Source organism: Chelonia mydas, chromosome 26, assembly GCF_015237465.2.
Source record: "Chelonia mydas isolate rCheMyd1 chromosome 26, rCheMyd1.pri.v2, whole genome shotgun sequence".
Classification (NCBI taxonomy): Eukaryota; Metazoa; Chordata; order Testudines; family Cheloniidae; genus Chelonia; species Chelonia mydas.
In genome coordinates, this window is record NC_057859.1 from 5,736,434 (window position 1) to 5,749,250 (window position 12,817).

At 46.0% G+C, this 12,817-nt stretch overlaps 1 protein-coding gene across 10 annotated transcripts in view; it reads left to right on the forward strand.

Annotated features, from left to right (window-relative positions):
- The first annotated feature begins 3,600 nt into the window (after window positions 1-3,600).
- Window positions 3,601-12,817, forward strand: part of PIWIL2 (piwi like RNA-mediated gene silencing 2) — a 34,977-nt gene continuing 25,760 nt past the window's right edge. For 6 of the 10 annotated variants that reach the window (XM_027830494.3, XM_043536315.1, XM_043536318.1 and 3 more), the window contains exons 1-7: window positions 4,169-4,536; window positions 6,720-6,819; window positions 6,963-7,104; window positions 8,699-8,914; window positions 10,388-10,498; window positions 11,394-11,511; window positions 12,558-12,682. In XM_027830494.3, the coding sequence (XP_027686295.2) occupies window positions 4,234-4,536; window positions 6,720-6,819; window positions 6,963-7,104; window positions 8,699-8,914; window positions 10,388-10,498; window positions 11,394-11,511; window positions 12,558-12,682 (1,115 nt within the window). In that variant the 5' untranslated portion in view covers window positions 4,169-4,233. Of the gene's footprint in view, window positions 3,855-4,168; window positions 4,537-6,719; window positions 6,820-6,962; window positions 7,105-8,698; window positions 8,915-10,387; window positions 10,499-11,393; window positions 11,512-12,557; window positions 12,683-12,817 lie in introns of those variants that run through there. The other 4 variants (XM_043536313.1, XM_043536317.1, XM_043536320.1 and 1 more) reach the window with 3 other exon arrangements.

The window sequence follows — 12,817 nt, forward strand, 5'->3', positions numbered from 1 at the left end:
AAAGACCGTCAGGCAGTGGGGAAGACCCAGCACCTCATTCCGCGTCAGAGTCCAGGTTAGGAGGTCTTTGGAGATCTTCTCGAACAATATCTCTGTGCTGCTGGCTCTGAGGTTGGGAGCTAAACCTGCCATAAAAAGGAAAGGCAAAGACAGCAGTCAGTGTGAGAATGCTGCAGCCCGTGTACCTGCAAGTGGCATTCTCATAATGATGACAAATCTCAGCACCTGTTGGCTTCAATAAGGGTTTCATCTGTTTACACCAGGAGTGAACTTGGTCCATGGACTTTATTTACATCTGCAATGGAGCCCTCAATCAGCCCATAAATATACATGGCTCAGGACTGATGAGGCTGCCCAATTCACACTCCATATCCTCAAGAGCTCTATATCTGTAAAAAAGGTGTAGCCATAACAAAATGATACATTCTTTAAAAATGCCAGTAGCATGGATGAAAAAGCATCTGTTTAAAGATCTGAATATTTTATGCAAAGACATTTCATGGATACTTTTAGGAAGGCTTGGGGTTTTTGTAAAGGTTTTTCAAAATCTCATATTAGTTACAATTGTACTGATGTTTACAGTGCCTATTATCATGGCATATTAAAATACAGTAGTTAAAAAGAATACCCATGAAATCAGACACTCTCAAATCGTGGGCACTCAAATTTTACCACCTGGACTATCCCACAAATATTTTGGGCCCAGTTTTGCACCACTGTGGTCAACGGGTGTTTTGCATGATTAATTAGGGGTGCAGGCAGGATAATCAAATTAGCAAGCAAACACTGAGCAGAATAAATTACACTACATACAGTTCCTCTTTGGTTTGACTGCAACGTTTCCCATCAGAGCAATGACAGCCCAGATATTGTGATATTGGAATGGTGCATGAAAACCTGATAGTGAAACTGATTAGGAATAGAAGTGAGACTGACCAGCCGATTTTCATTGTCCATATGAGAAAAATGCAAAAAGTGGACAAACTGTGCCGTGGTGAGAAGGAAATTAGATTGCAAAAAATGTTAGTTTTAATATTCTAAGACATTATTCTTAGCATACGAAAGGTCCTTTATTTAAAAAAAATCATTATTTTTAACTTGTGTCTACTTAAGTTTTATTAACAGTTCAATCCTTCTTTAATTCTACTAAAACAATATGAAAGCTATAGTTTGATAACATGGAACAGATGGAATCTCTCTCTGACCCCCCCAAATAAATTATACCGGCACACCAAAAGCAAGGATTTATACATAAATTTCTAAGGGCAAGGAGACACACAAAGGTCACCAAAAGTACTTACAGATGGAGGTAAACACTTTATGCTACTAGAGTGTCCAGTACTGTCAGGTGCTGAGTACCTTCAAATCCTGTCATCATCAATAGGATTTGAAGAGTCCCATGGAATCTGGCTGATATTCAGGAAAAGGCAATGCAAGCCGTAGTGAAAAGGAGACAGGAAAAGCAATCTAGAACTCCCTTACCTGGGAAGAGACTCACCATGTAAAGTCAAATTCAGACCTGGTGTAAGAGGTGTAAACCAAGTCTGAATTTGGCTTACGCCTAGAGCACAGGGATTACAGGACTTGATCCTCCTAATTCCACTGAATAATACAATGGGGCTGTTGCTACTTATCTCCAGCTGGAGCAGGCTCAGGTCCTGAGAAGCAGGGGAGAAGTGAAGGGGCAATTTCAGAGACAGAGTGAGGCACACAGAAAGAGGGAGAAAGGAAGCTGTGGGGCCGGGTTTCTCAGTCAGAAGGCCCAGCAAAAACAGGGTTCAGGCTCCAGGCACTGGAGCCATGCAGCATCGGTAAATGAGCAATTAAGAGAAATGCTCACATGGACACAATCTCAGTCTATGGCTACACTAGTGTGAAAGTAGAATGAATTATATTGAAATTATAATTCATTAAAGAAATGCTACTTGAAGGGTTTGTTGAAATATAGTTGTCAGGAAGAGAAACATTAAGGAGTGTGAGACAATGGGTCCTCAAACTAATTAACTTAGAGTTCCTACTGAGCTAGGAGATTGGTAAATGTTAGTATGCAAATAAGATATGCATGTATATTTGTCAGTTTCTGCTTCCTTTTGTCTCTTATGTTAAATTGGCTTTGGCTTGTCTGTATAAATAAGTTAGCTTGAGCTTTTGCAGGGACTCACATATCTGGGTGCATTGGCAAAGCGCTTTGCTAATAAACAGAGTGGTCTGACAAATTATGTGAGTCCTGAATCTGACTTTGACACTAGAGAGCTTACAAGTGCTGCCAGTGTAGCCACTCCAACGGGTGGAAGGGAACTCTCCCATTGACTTAATTAATATACCTTGTGGGTTGCTGTCCGTGGTGCTGAACGCAGCTCCCGAGGGCCCAGCGGTGACAGAAAGGGATCAACCCCACAGCAAACGCATCGCCCCCTCCCCCAGGAGTGACTCCGCATCTGAACCCCATTACTCCCCACCCCCATCCCGCGCATCCTGGGGAAAAGGAGCATTATACTCTGAGAGTCGGGCGGAGACTCACTCGCTGCAGCGTCCTCCTCTCTGGGCAAAGCAGGCCAGACGAAACAAGGGCAGAGAGAATGAGCTTTACCTGGCTGAGAAATGCCTGTAGCCCTTCCCGCTCCCTCTACTAAGCTGGTGTGACCAAACTCTGAGGACGGCTGGTTTCCCTTCTGGCTCTGCAGTATCACCTAGCCTAGGAGCCCCTGCCATGGACCAGAACTCCATTGTGTTAGGGGTTCTCAAACTGGGGGTCATGACATGAGCTGTCAGCCTCCACCCCAAACCTCACTTCATTTATAATAGTGCTAAATATATAAAAGTGTTTTTAATTTGGGGGGGGGGCGCTGCACTCAGAGACTTGCTGTGTGAAAGAGGTCACCAGTACAAAAGTCTAAGAACCACTGCCTTAGGCTCTGTACAAACACTGAACAAAAACAAGGTCCCTGACCCAAATAGTTTACCAGGTAAGTAAATAGATTACCCTGGGCAAGTTGCTCCACTCTGCCTCAGTTTCCTCATTTGGTAATAATGCCTAGCAGACAAACGGGTTGTGAGGTTTAGTTGATTAATGTTTTATAGCACACTGAAATCTTGGGATAGTTGCAATTTTTCAATCTTCTCAATGAAAAGGGGCCTTTTTAAATGACATGTTTGTAGAATTGTAATTTTTTTTTAATTTAAAAACCAAGACTGGAAAAGCCAAATTTTTATTTCCATTTTTTTGGGGGGTGAATGGCCGGGTTTTATCGTCTCTCCTTTGCCCCACTCTATCCGCAGGAAAAGGAGGTAGCTACTTGCATTACATTCTAAATTTGGTTGTTTTTAATTGAAATTTAACAATTAGAGGCGCCTCTCTCCCGGGATAAACACAGAATGCCACGTGGGGATGAATAGCACATGGACTTCACCATTCACTATGTGGGGGTGATACTGCTATATCCCCTGCGCTGCCCGCGGCACTAGGCACTGGATGGGAGGATATCACCCCTTTGCTCTGCCCCCCCCTTCCCCTCAAGTTTGGTAGCTCCCAGGCAAGGACTCTGACAGGGGCGGGCCCCGGGGGGGATAGTCTCCAATGGGAGGGTGGAGCTGAGTGACAGACGGCGGCGTGGCCCAATGGAGGGCAGCCGTGGAGCTGGGCGACAGGGCGAGGCGCTGAGGCTTGGCAGTGAGCGCGCGAAAGGGGAGGATCGCGCCCGGCCCGGTGAGGGCAGCCCCTAGCGCCGGGGGCAGGACCCCGGGCGAGGCTGGGAAAGGGGGCAGCGGGCCCCTGGGGAAGGGGCACAGGAGGGGGCTGGAAAGGGCCGAGACCCCCCCCCCGCCTCCTCCTCGAGAGGGGGAACCTGGGACAGGTTGGATCCCCCGGGGGGGGGGGAAGCGGGGGCGGCGGGTTGGACCCCCGGGGGGGGGCGGGTTGGATCCCCGGGGCGGGGCGGGTTGGATTCCGGGGGAGCGGGGGCGGCGGGTTGGATCCCCGGGGCGGGGCGGGTTGGATTCCCGGGGGGGGGGGGGGAGCGGGGGCGGCGGGTTGGATCCCCGGGGCGGGGGGAGCGGCGGCGGCGGCGGGTTGGATCCCCGGGGGGGGGAGTGGGGGCGGCGGGTTGGATCCCGGGGGGGGTGGGGGAGGCGGCAGGTGGGATCCCCGGGGCGGGGGGGCACTGGCGTTACAGCAATGGGCACCGTACCTGGAGGTTGGCCCCGGAGGGGGTCACCCCTGAGCTGCCACCCTGGATGCTAGGCAGGGGGCTGCACCCAGGTCCCTGGTCTGTTGGTGACCCCACCCCCATCCCCTCGTACCTGCCTCCGTGCCACACGTGTTTTCTCTCTGGCAGCCTCGCCATGGATCCCTGGAGGCCCCCTTTCCAGGGCGCTGCCCCCTTTCGCAAGCCCTGTGGGGCCCGCATGCCTGTGCCTCAGCAGCAGCTGCCTCAGCCTGAGCATCTGGTCCGTGGCAGGGCAGCGTCCGTCCCACGTGCCAGCAGGATGCAGAGGGTGCCGGAGGAGCCACGGCAGCCAGCAGGGCTGGTACAGCAGGTAAACGTTCCAGTGGGGCCCCATCGCTGTCAAAGTCGTATGTCTCGCTAGGGAACATCTTGCCTATTCATTTATGTATTTGTATTACAGTACTGCCTAGAAGTCCCAGTCACGGCCCCATTGTGCTGGGTGATGCACAGACTGGCCGAGCCAGGGGAGTGACTGGGATTCCCATAACTGACCGGTTAGATGGAAGGAGATGTCTATCTCTCTTAGGATATGTTTGTTAGGAAGTGTCATTTCCAGCTTGAATAGACAAACTTTCCCTAGCTCTAATCAAGCTGGCATACTAAAAATAGCAGTGTAGCTGTGGCAGCGCAAGCAGCGGGATGCGTTAGCCCTGCCCCGAGTACAACCCCACCCGAGATCCTCGTTATGTACTTGGATGGCTAGTCCCTCATGCTGCTCCAGCTATACTTCTATTTTTAGCATGCTAGCTTGATCAGAGCTAGCACAGGTATGTCTGCTTGAGCTGGAAATTACACCTTCCAGCTCCAATGTAGACATAGTCTTAATTTGTTTACTCTGTGTTGGCCAGCACTTTGCAAAGGGTCAGTCTCCCTTTCCTCTGTATAGATAGTCAGTTTCTCTTACTGTGGTTGTGAGTTATTCTCGCCGCAACAAGCGGGAGGAAAACCAATTTTTAAAATTACAAAAGTTGTAATAAGTGTATGGGGGGCTTGGGCTGGTGCAAGGTGTGGAACTATCTTTAACTTATTTTAAATTGATTAGATCTTGCTGCCTTGCCTCTCAAAGTTCCCTCCCCTATCAAATATTTAGTTTCATTTAATTGCTATGGGTCATTTCAACACTAATCTAAAATGTCTTATTTGCAATGAAACCTCTTGGACAGGATTGGAAGAAGCAAGTTTTGCTTCATTCCTTAAAGCAGTGGCTCTCAACTGTGGTCCACCGCTTGTTCAGGGAAAGCCCCTGGAGGGCCGGGCCAGTTTGTTTACCTGCCGCTTCCGCAGGTTCAGCCAATCGCTGGCTGCGGTTCGCTGCTCCAGGCCAATGGGGGCTGCAGGAAGGGCGGCCAGCACATCCCTCGGCCCGCGCTGCTTCCCACAGCCCCCATTGGCCGGGCACAGCAAACCGCGGCCAGTGGGAGCCGCTATCGGCCAAACCTGCGGATGCGGTAGGTAAATAAACCGGTGCGCCAGGGGCTTTCCCTGAACAAGCCGTGGACCACAGTTGAGAACCGCTGCCTTAAAGAGAGCTATATAAATGAGCTCACTCATTTTACTCACTCCCCCCTTCAAAATTATAGCTTCTTCCCATCAAGGTAGTCTTTAAGAAGTGTAGCAAAATCTGACTTTTGATATTTTTAATTCTTAATATAACAATGTCTAAGTAACTTAATCAGAGACTTGCTATGACAACTGTATTTCTAGACTCTGAGCTCTCCAGGGCAGACTCTCTCTGCTTAGATGTCTACGGATCCGTGATAACATTCTAATTGCTTAGAAAATAATAGCAGTGAATGTGTTTGTTCTAGCTAAGGATATTATGTTGACATTAACCTAAACAAGTGCAACTGAATAGCAGTTCTTATCACTGTGTCTGATGATGTTGACTAGTGGAATAAACTGAATATGCTCTCTGCAGCATGGATCATGTCTGAGCATTCGTTCTGTTGCTCTTAAGAGGCCTGGACGTGTTTCCTCGTTTACTTTTTTGTAGGGGCTCTGTTGAACCTACAGCCAACTTCCTAGAATGCTACCTGTTAAGGTGTGGAACAAAAACTTATGACTTTATTATAGGATAAGAACGTCACCGGTAATTCAACTGCTTTTGTAATAATTTTAAATTAAAAAGGTTTAGCTTTAGAATTAATTGCTGCTTGGCAGTTGTGAGTGTGTAACCTGAAGTCTGTAGTCTACAAACCTCTGCAGGGAGACCTTACAGCTGCAGCAAGTGGATATTTGTTGGGGAAAAGCTAAGAAAACTCTGCTTTTGGTCTGCTTGGGTTGCATGCAAACACTGCTGTCAAATAAGCTGATCCCTTAAGATTTCCCGAGAGAGGTTTTCCTTACTTTGTAGTTATGCTTCAGTACCTAAGAGAGAGTTTCTTGCATGATATGTACCTTGGAAGTACAGCTAATCCATTGAGATTGTTCCTTTAGGTCTTAATGAGGCTTCTCTGTCCATTCTTTAAAGCTTTATCCTTTGGCTTTCTGCAGGAGCCTCTGGCATCTGTCATGACTCTGCCTTCCATGTTCCAAGGACTTGGTTTTGAGACCATCCCGAGACCTGCCTTGGGACGGGCAGTTCAGCCTTTGGGTAAGTTTTCCCAGCCTCGTATAAGTTTCTGTTCTCTTCCAGCAAAGGCTGTTGTGTGGTGTAGTATTTAAACGAGTAAAGAAACCTCTTTCATATCTTGGGAGGTTTCTTCAGGCATGTTTTGAATCTATCCCTTCATTCAGGTCGAGGCATCTTGGGCCAGGGCATGGGTGGTATGGAGGCCAACCCTAAAGCAGTCATGCCAGTGCAGCCCACCTTTCCATCACCAAATGTCATGCCAGCTGGGTACAGCAAGGTGGAGAGGATGCCGCTTTTTCCTGGCAGGTGAGTAAAATGTTTGCTTGAGCTGAACTCTTGGTTCAGAAAGAACTGTGTATGTGCTGCTTAGTCAGCAATAGCTTTCATATACCAGTGAACTAGGCTTGTACACTGCACATGTGCAGTGTATGTAACAGACGTTGGAGATGGCTTACTAGACTAAACAGCAGGTTTGATCTACTATTGCTCCTCAGCAACACAGGCTTGAAACGCAGCGGGGCTGATTGAATCTTTTATTCTGCCAAGGCAGGTCGGTTGAGTGTGCTGCCATTTGCTATGTGCTGGTCTTTTGAATGAGACTGAAAACAAGGTCCATCTGCTCTATATGGGTGGTAAACATGGTGCAGTGGTTTTTTGTGTGAGTTGAAAAGTCCTCTGATGTCCTTGGCCAGAGTTCCCTCTCTTATGGTGTTTGATTGCAGGCCTGCATGCCAGAGGTGGCTGCATTTCAGTGATAAACAAATTAATGCTTGTAGGTCAACTGGGGGATGAAAATGCTCTAGAAATGAGGTTTATTAGTATTAACACAACTCAGAGGGATGATCTTCGTCTTCTTTGTCTCTCAGGGAGATCGGTACAGTAATTGCATTCGACATTGCCAGTCTGGAGGATTGTATGCAGCAGTTGGTATTGGTTGGGCTGGGTGATGAAAGAGCTGCATTCTAGTTTTCTTTGTCATTCTGCTGTAGTGTGTGTGTGTGTCGAAAGAGGATTGAGGTAGAGTGCCATTAGACAGATTGTCAAGATGTGTGTGGCTCCTGCACTGCAAGCATGCCTGCTAATAAACTTCCTCACGCTCTTTGTAAAGGGTCTGGGCTGCTGTTCTGTCCCAAGGTGAACTAGGATAGGTATAGCAAGCAATTGTACTGATGAAAAATCAAATACACAATCCATGCGGAGGAGCAAAATGGAGATTATGGGTTGTGCTAAGAGCAAACAAGCAAACCTCTGTTTTCAACCACATTTCAAAGAAAGTGGGTGAAGAACTTACTTAAAACTAGACTGGATAGAGTTTTGGGAGAATGGACTGTATCTTTACTACAGGCATAGCACAATGGAGCCTCATGCACTTAAGCACTACTGTAATACAAATGATAAATAGGAAGAATGTACCACAGGGAATTGTCTTGTACTGGCTTGTGGGGAAGGCTGAGATGGAACGTTAACAGCTCTCTTCCATCTACAATGTCCATGTCTCTCCTAAAACTCCCTGGGCAAGAGTCAGGTATCACTGGCATGCTACTTTTGTAAGGTTTGGGCTCTGGAACAGGGATACCAGGGAGCCCTCTGGGTGCAAGAAGTCATAGCTGTACCATTTGGTGAAGGACAAATCTACAGAAAGAAGAAATGCCCTCTGGCTAATGATGCACAGGTGTGTCAAGTTTGGCCGCAGTCTGAGTCTTGTCAGTTGGATCTTGGTCTTAGGCTTAAATAAGCTTCAGCCTCAAAACCAGAAGAGCGGAATAAAGACAGACCAAAACCTGTTTTAAACATTACTTGACTGATGTGAATGCAGGTTATCTAATGTATAAGGGGGGTGCAAACTTAAAGTTGGGGAAGGGTTAACATTTTTACTTTTCTTTCTTGAATATGGATTCAGAATTCTTGGCCGTGGGCAAATGGAAGCTCCACTTGTCCCTCTTGGAAGAACGGCTGTGTCACTCGGCAGGGTGTTGTGCAAAGTTCCTACAGACTTGACTTCCCTGCGCACAGGTGTGCTTCAGCCTCAGCTCTTGCAGCCACTGCTGTCACCCCTCAGGTTTGCTCCCCAGCCAGAAAGTCCTCTTCCCATCCTTGTTGAACAGATGGAGAGAAAGTAAGTGAGAGATGGATGTGGTGAGTTGCACACTTATTTCTAAACATCTCTTAGATCAACTAGTAGGTACATAGATGCTGTAGCCATTTATGCTGTAGAAACCCCTAAGGAAAATCCTCTGTTCAGTGATATGGCTTGGCGCCTGGTGGACTCATTGCTGCAGACTCTCATGTGCTGTTGGCGGAAGAGGGTGCAAATATCTACTTCTCATATTCTGCATTGATGCCTTCTGGTATGGGGCTTTGGTCTTGGATTAACAAAGAAATAGGACATGACGCAGAGTGGAAACCACAGAGAAACAGCAGGGTTCTGTGAGGGGAGGATTTCTTAGGTGCTATGAAAAAGCTAAGAGAAGGGCTAGCTTACTTAGTGGAAGAAACTACAATATCTACATTACATTACACAAACTAAAAACTATTTCCCCATGCTAATTTTTCCCCCTACTGTTGTTCACACCTTGTCAACTGTTTGAAATGGGCCACCCTGATTACCACTACAAAAGTGATTTTTTTTTTTCCTCCTGCTGATAATCGCCCACTTTAATTGAATTGTCTCGTTAGACAACCCCCATCTTTTCATGTACTCTGTGTGTGTGTGAGATTAAATTCCTACTGTATTTTCTACTCCATGCATCTGATTAAGTGGGTTTTAGCCCACGAAAGCTGGTGCCCAAATAAAATTGTTAGTCTCCTAAGGTGCCACAAGTACTCCTTGTTGTTTTTACAATATCTAGGTAACCTTTCTCTGAAACTGGCTAATGAAAAATGCTGACAGTGGTGGCATGTGTAGCTTTATGGAGCTGCTTCCCACTGGTAGCTTGCTAATTGTAGAGCAGGGGGAGCCATTTTTGAATATATTCTAAGATAGACTGGGCACCCGGCTACCTGACTTAGTTTAGGACTAGTAACATGGATCATGCTGCGGGAGAAGGGTTGGGAACAATACAAGTGACCTTCAGGAAGACCCTTCCAGACCAAACAATCCAGAATCTAAACAGACTTCACACAATGTGAATCTACAGTATTGCAAAGCTGAGCCAACTTTACTGGGATAGGATATTGCTACAACTTGTCTCTCTTAAAACTAATATTTTTTTAAACAGGCATTGTGATAAGAACACTCAGTCACTGAACAAACTTTGGTAGATCACTTAACCTCTTCTTTTTTCATAGTTTACGCATCTGTAAAATGGATACCATATTTCCTGCCTTTCAGTGGGTGTTGGGAGTTGAAGAATGTTTGCAAAGTGCTTTGAGATGCACATGTGGAAAGTATTAATGAGATGTTCTCAGCACATACTAATTGTTGCACAGGTGCACAGTGCAGAAGAGGTCTAGGGGTGGTGTTGATGCACTCAGATTTTTTTTTTTTCTCAGATCCTCAGCCAGTGCTGGCATCCTGTGCTGCCTCTTTGCATTAATCTAGACAAAACTATTATATGCCTTTGTCTTCCTTCCCTTCATATCTTTACAGAGAACCGATAATGAAGCAAGGATCTAAAGGAACTCCGTTCCCCTTGGGATTGAACCTGATTAAAATACACTGCAAAAATGAAGCCGTTTACCAGTACCATGTGACTTTCAGGTAGTGACACCTTGCACACTTGAACATCTATCTCAATTATAGTAAGGTTTGTAGAGGTATAGAAGCTAGTGAAATTAGCAGTGGAACTCATATGACTTCTGTGAACTTGCCCCTCTGAATGATTTTGAAGCAATTCCCATGGAGATTTAGAGGACAGAGTGCTCAGGGAAAATATCCTTAATTTAAATTGATTTTACAATTCCTGAAATTAAGCGTTGGGGAACATCCTATCCTTTGAGTATCTGGATTTAATTAGAGGAATGTTGTGGTAACAATTCTTCCAGAATCCTTCTGTTGGTCACAACTATCCTGGAGATGTAACACAATACAAATCCGTTCTCTTGGCATAAAGCTTTAATACTGTACCATGAGCATTAATAATTACTCTGGAATAGGTTTCATCCGATGAAGTGAGCTGTAGCTCACAAAAGCTTATGCTCAAATAAATTGGTTAGTCTCTAAGGTGCCACAAGTCCTCCTTTTCTTTTTACTCTGGAATAACCACTAGATGGGGCAACAGTCACAAACGTTACGTGAAGTTTTAGGTCTTCGTTGCAATAAGTTGCCATAGCATAGGGTAAGGATTGTGGTTGTCAGTTGCACAGTAGAGTTGATTTGAACTCCTGCTTTCTTCTTGTGTTTTGATATTAATCTGCATATTGCACTGATTTTTTTTTTCCTCTGTTGCGGTTTTATTGGCTCGGGTTTGGGTTATGGCTGTGGCAGAGTTGTAAGGTGTCATACTAAAGCACTCTGAGAGCCTGTAATGGACACAATAGCGTTAACTAGAATTTGAATGCATACTCATATTTTCCAAGTAAAAGGATATTGCAGACCCTATAAAGCATTCTCTCTCCTCTTCTCCCCACCTTCTCCTTAACTCCCTGACCTGCAGTCCTAATGTGGAATGCAAGAGTATGCGGTTTGGGATGATGAAGGAGCATAGATCGGTGACAGGAGACGTTACGGCATTTGATGGCTCTATCCTCTACCTGCCTATCAAGTTGCCTCAAGTAAGACATGATACTGGTGCAGAAAACACACAGGCTGACTCTTGCCTGGTGCCACATGGGTTGAGCTATTATAGGGTGCCAGATGTATCATTTGAGTAGGTGGCTTTTTTAAAAAGTGAAAGTGAAACTTATCAGTAAAAACTGAAGGTTTTTTATCCTGTGACTGGCATATCCTAAACCAGTAATTCTTAGGGCCTGGATTAGATTTCCATAATCCATGGGATATGTGTAAAATTCTTGTGAGCACAGAAACAGCTGATGGTTTCAGATGTTTTAAATGGCTTTCCCCCACTCTCACAAGTCAAGAAAAGCACGCATTCCCCATACACTTCAGGAACTAGAAAAGGGAATAATTTGCCTCTCTAACAAGTAGAGATAAAGAAGAGAGCCTGGAGTGTGTGGCAAGGGATCATGGCTTTGGTACCATTCTGTCTCCACTTAGCAGAATTGCTGCACAATTGGCAGTTTGGGGGACCCAGGACTAGAATAGACAAGGAATTTACATGTCCAAATTGGTGTACTTCAGCGGTTACATCTGGGAAGTTTGCACAGCACCTGTCTGCAGTACTTATCTTTCAGGAGCACAAAACTGTCATTCACCAGCAGGCAGCACGCACAGAGATTTGTCAATATAACTAAGTCTTGGAAGTTTCAAGACTGTATCACAAAACATATCACTACGAGTCTACTGGGTCAGAACAAATATCTGGTTCAGCATCTTCATCTATCTCAGGAGCTGGAAGCGGGAGAAGGGAGCGGTGATTTTGCCAACAGCACTTCAGGTGGAGCGATGTGCCAAGACCAGATACTTGCATCTCCCCAAAAAAGTTTCCCCTCCTAGTGGGGATTATCTTGCATGGAGCCACTCTTGCTTGGAAGACACTGGATGCTCCCTGGTGATGCAGAGATTAATCCTTTTGGACAGCAGGAAGGACCTGCTGTAGCAAAATCTCAGCTACATGGTGGCTCCAAAAGGGGTTTTCTAGTTAATGGTCTGAGTAATTTCACTTCTTGCTGCTGCTAAGATGTCTTCATCTCTGCACTAGACTGTTGATCTGATGTGTCAGAGAAAGACAGATGGAGCTGAGATCACCATAAAGCTTCAGATGACCAAAATCCTAGAGCCCAGCTCGGACCTGTGCATTCCGTTTTACAATGTGGTCTTCAGGAGGTAAGGGAAAAGTTGAGGCCAGTGACTTGGCATGATGCTTAACCATTGACTTGAATGCAAGGCTACCAGCCAGTTGACAGGACATCCCAGGCGTGTAATGGCTATGTTTTACTGGAGACTTGGATTGCCTTTATT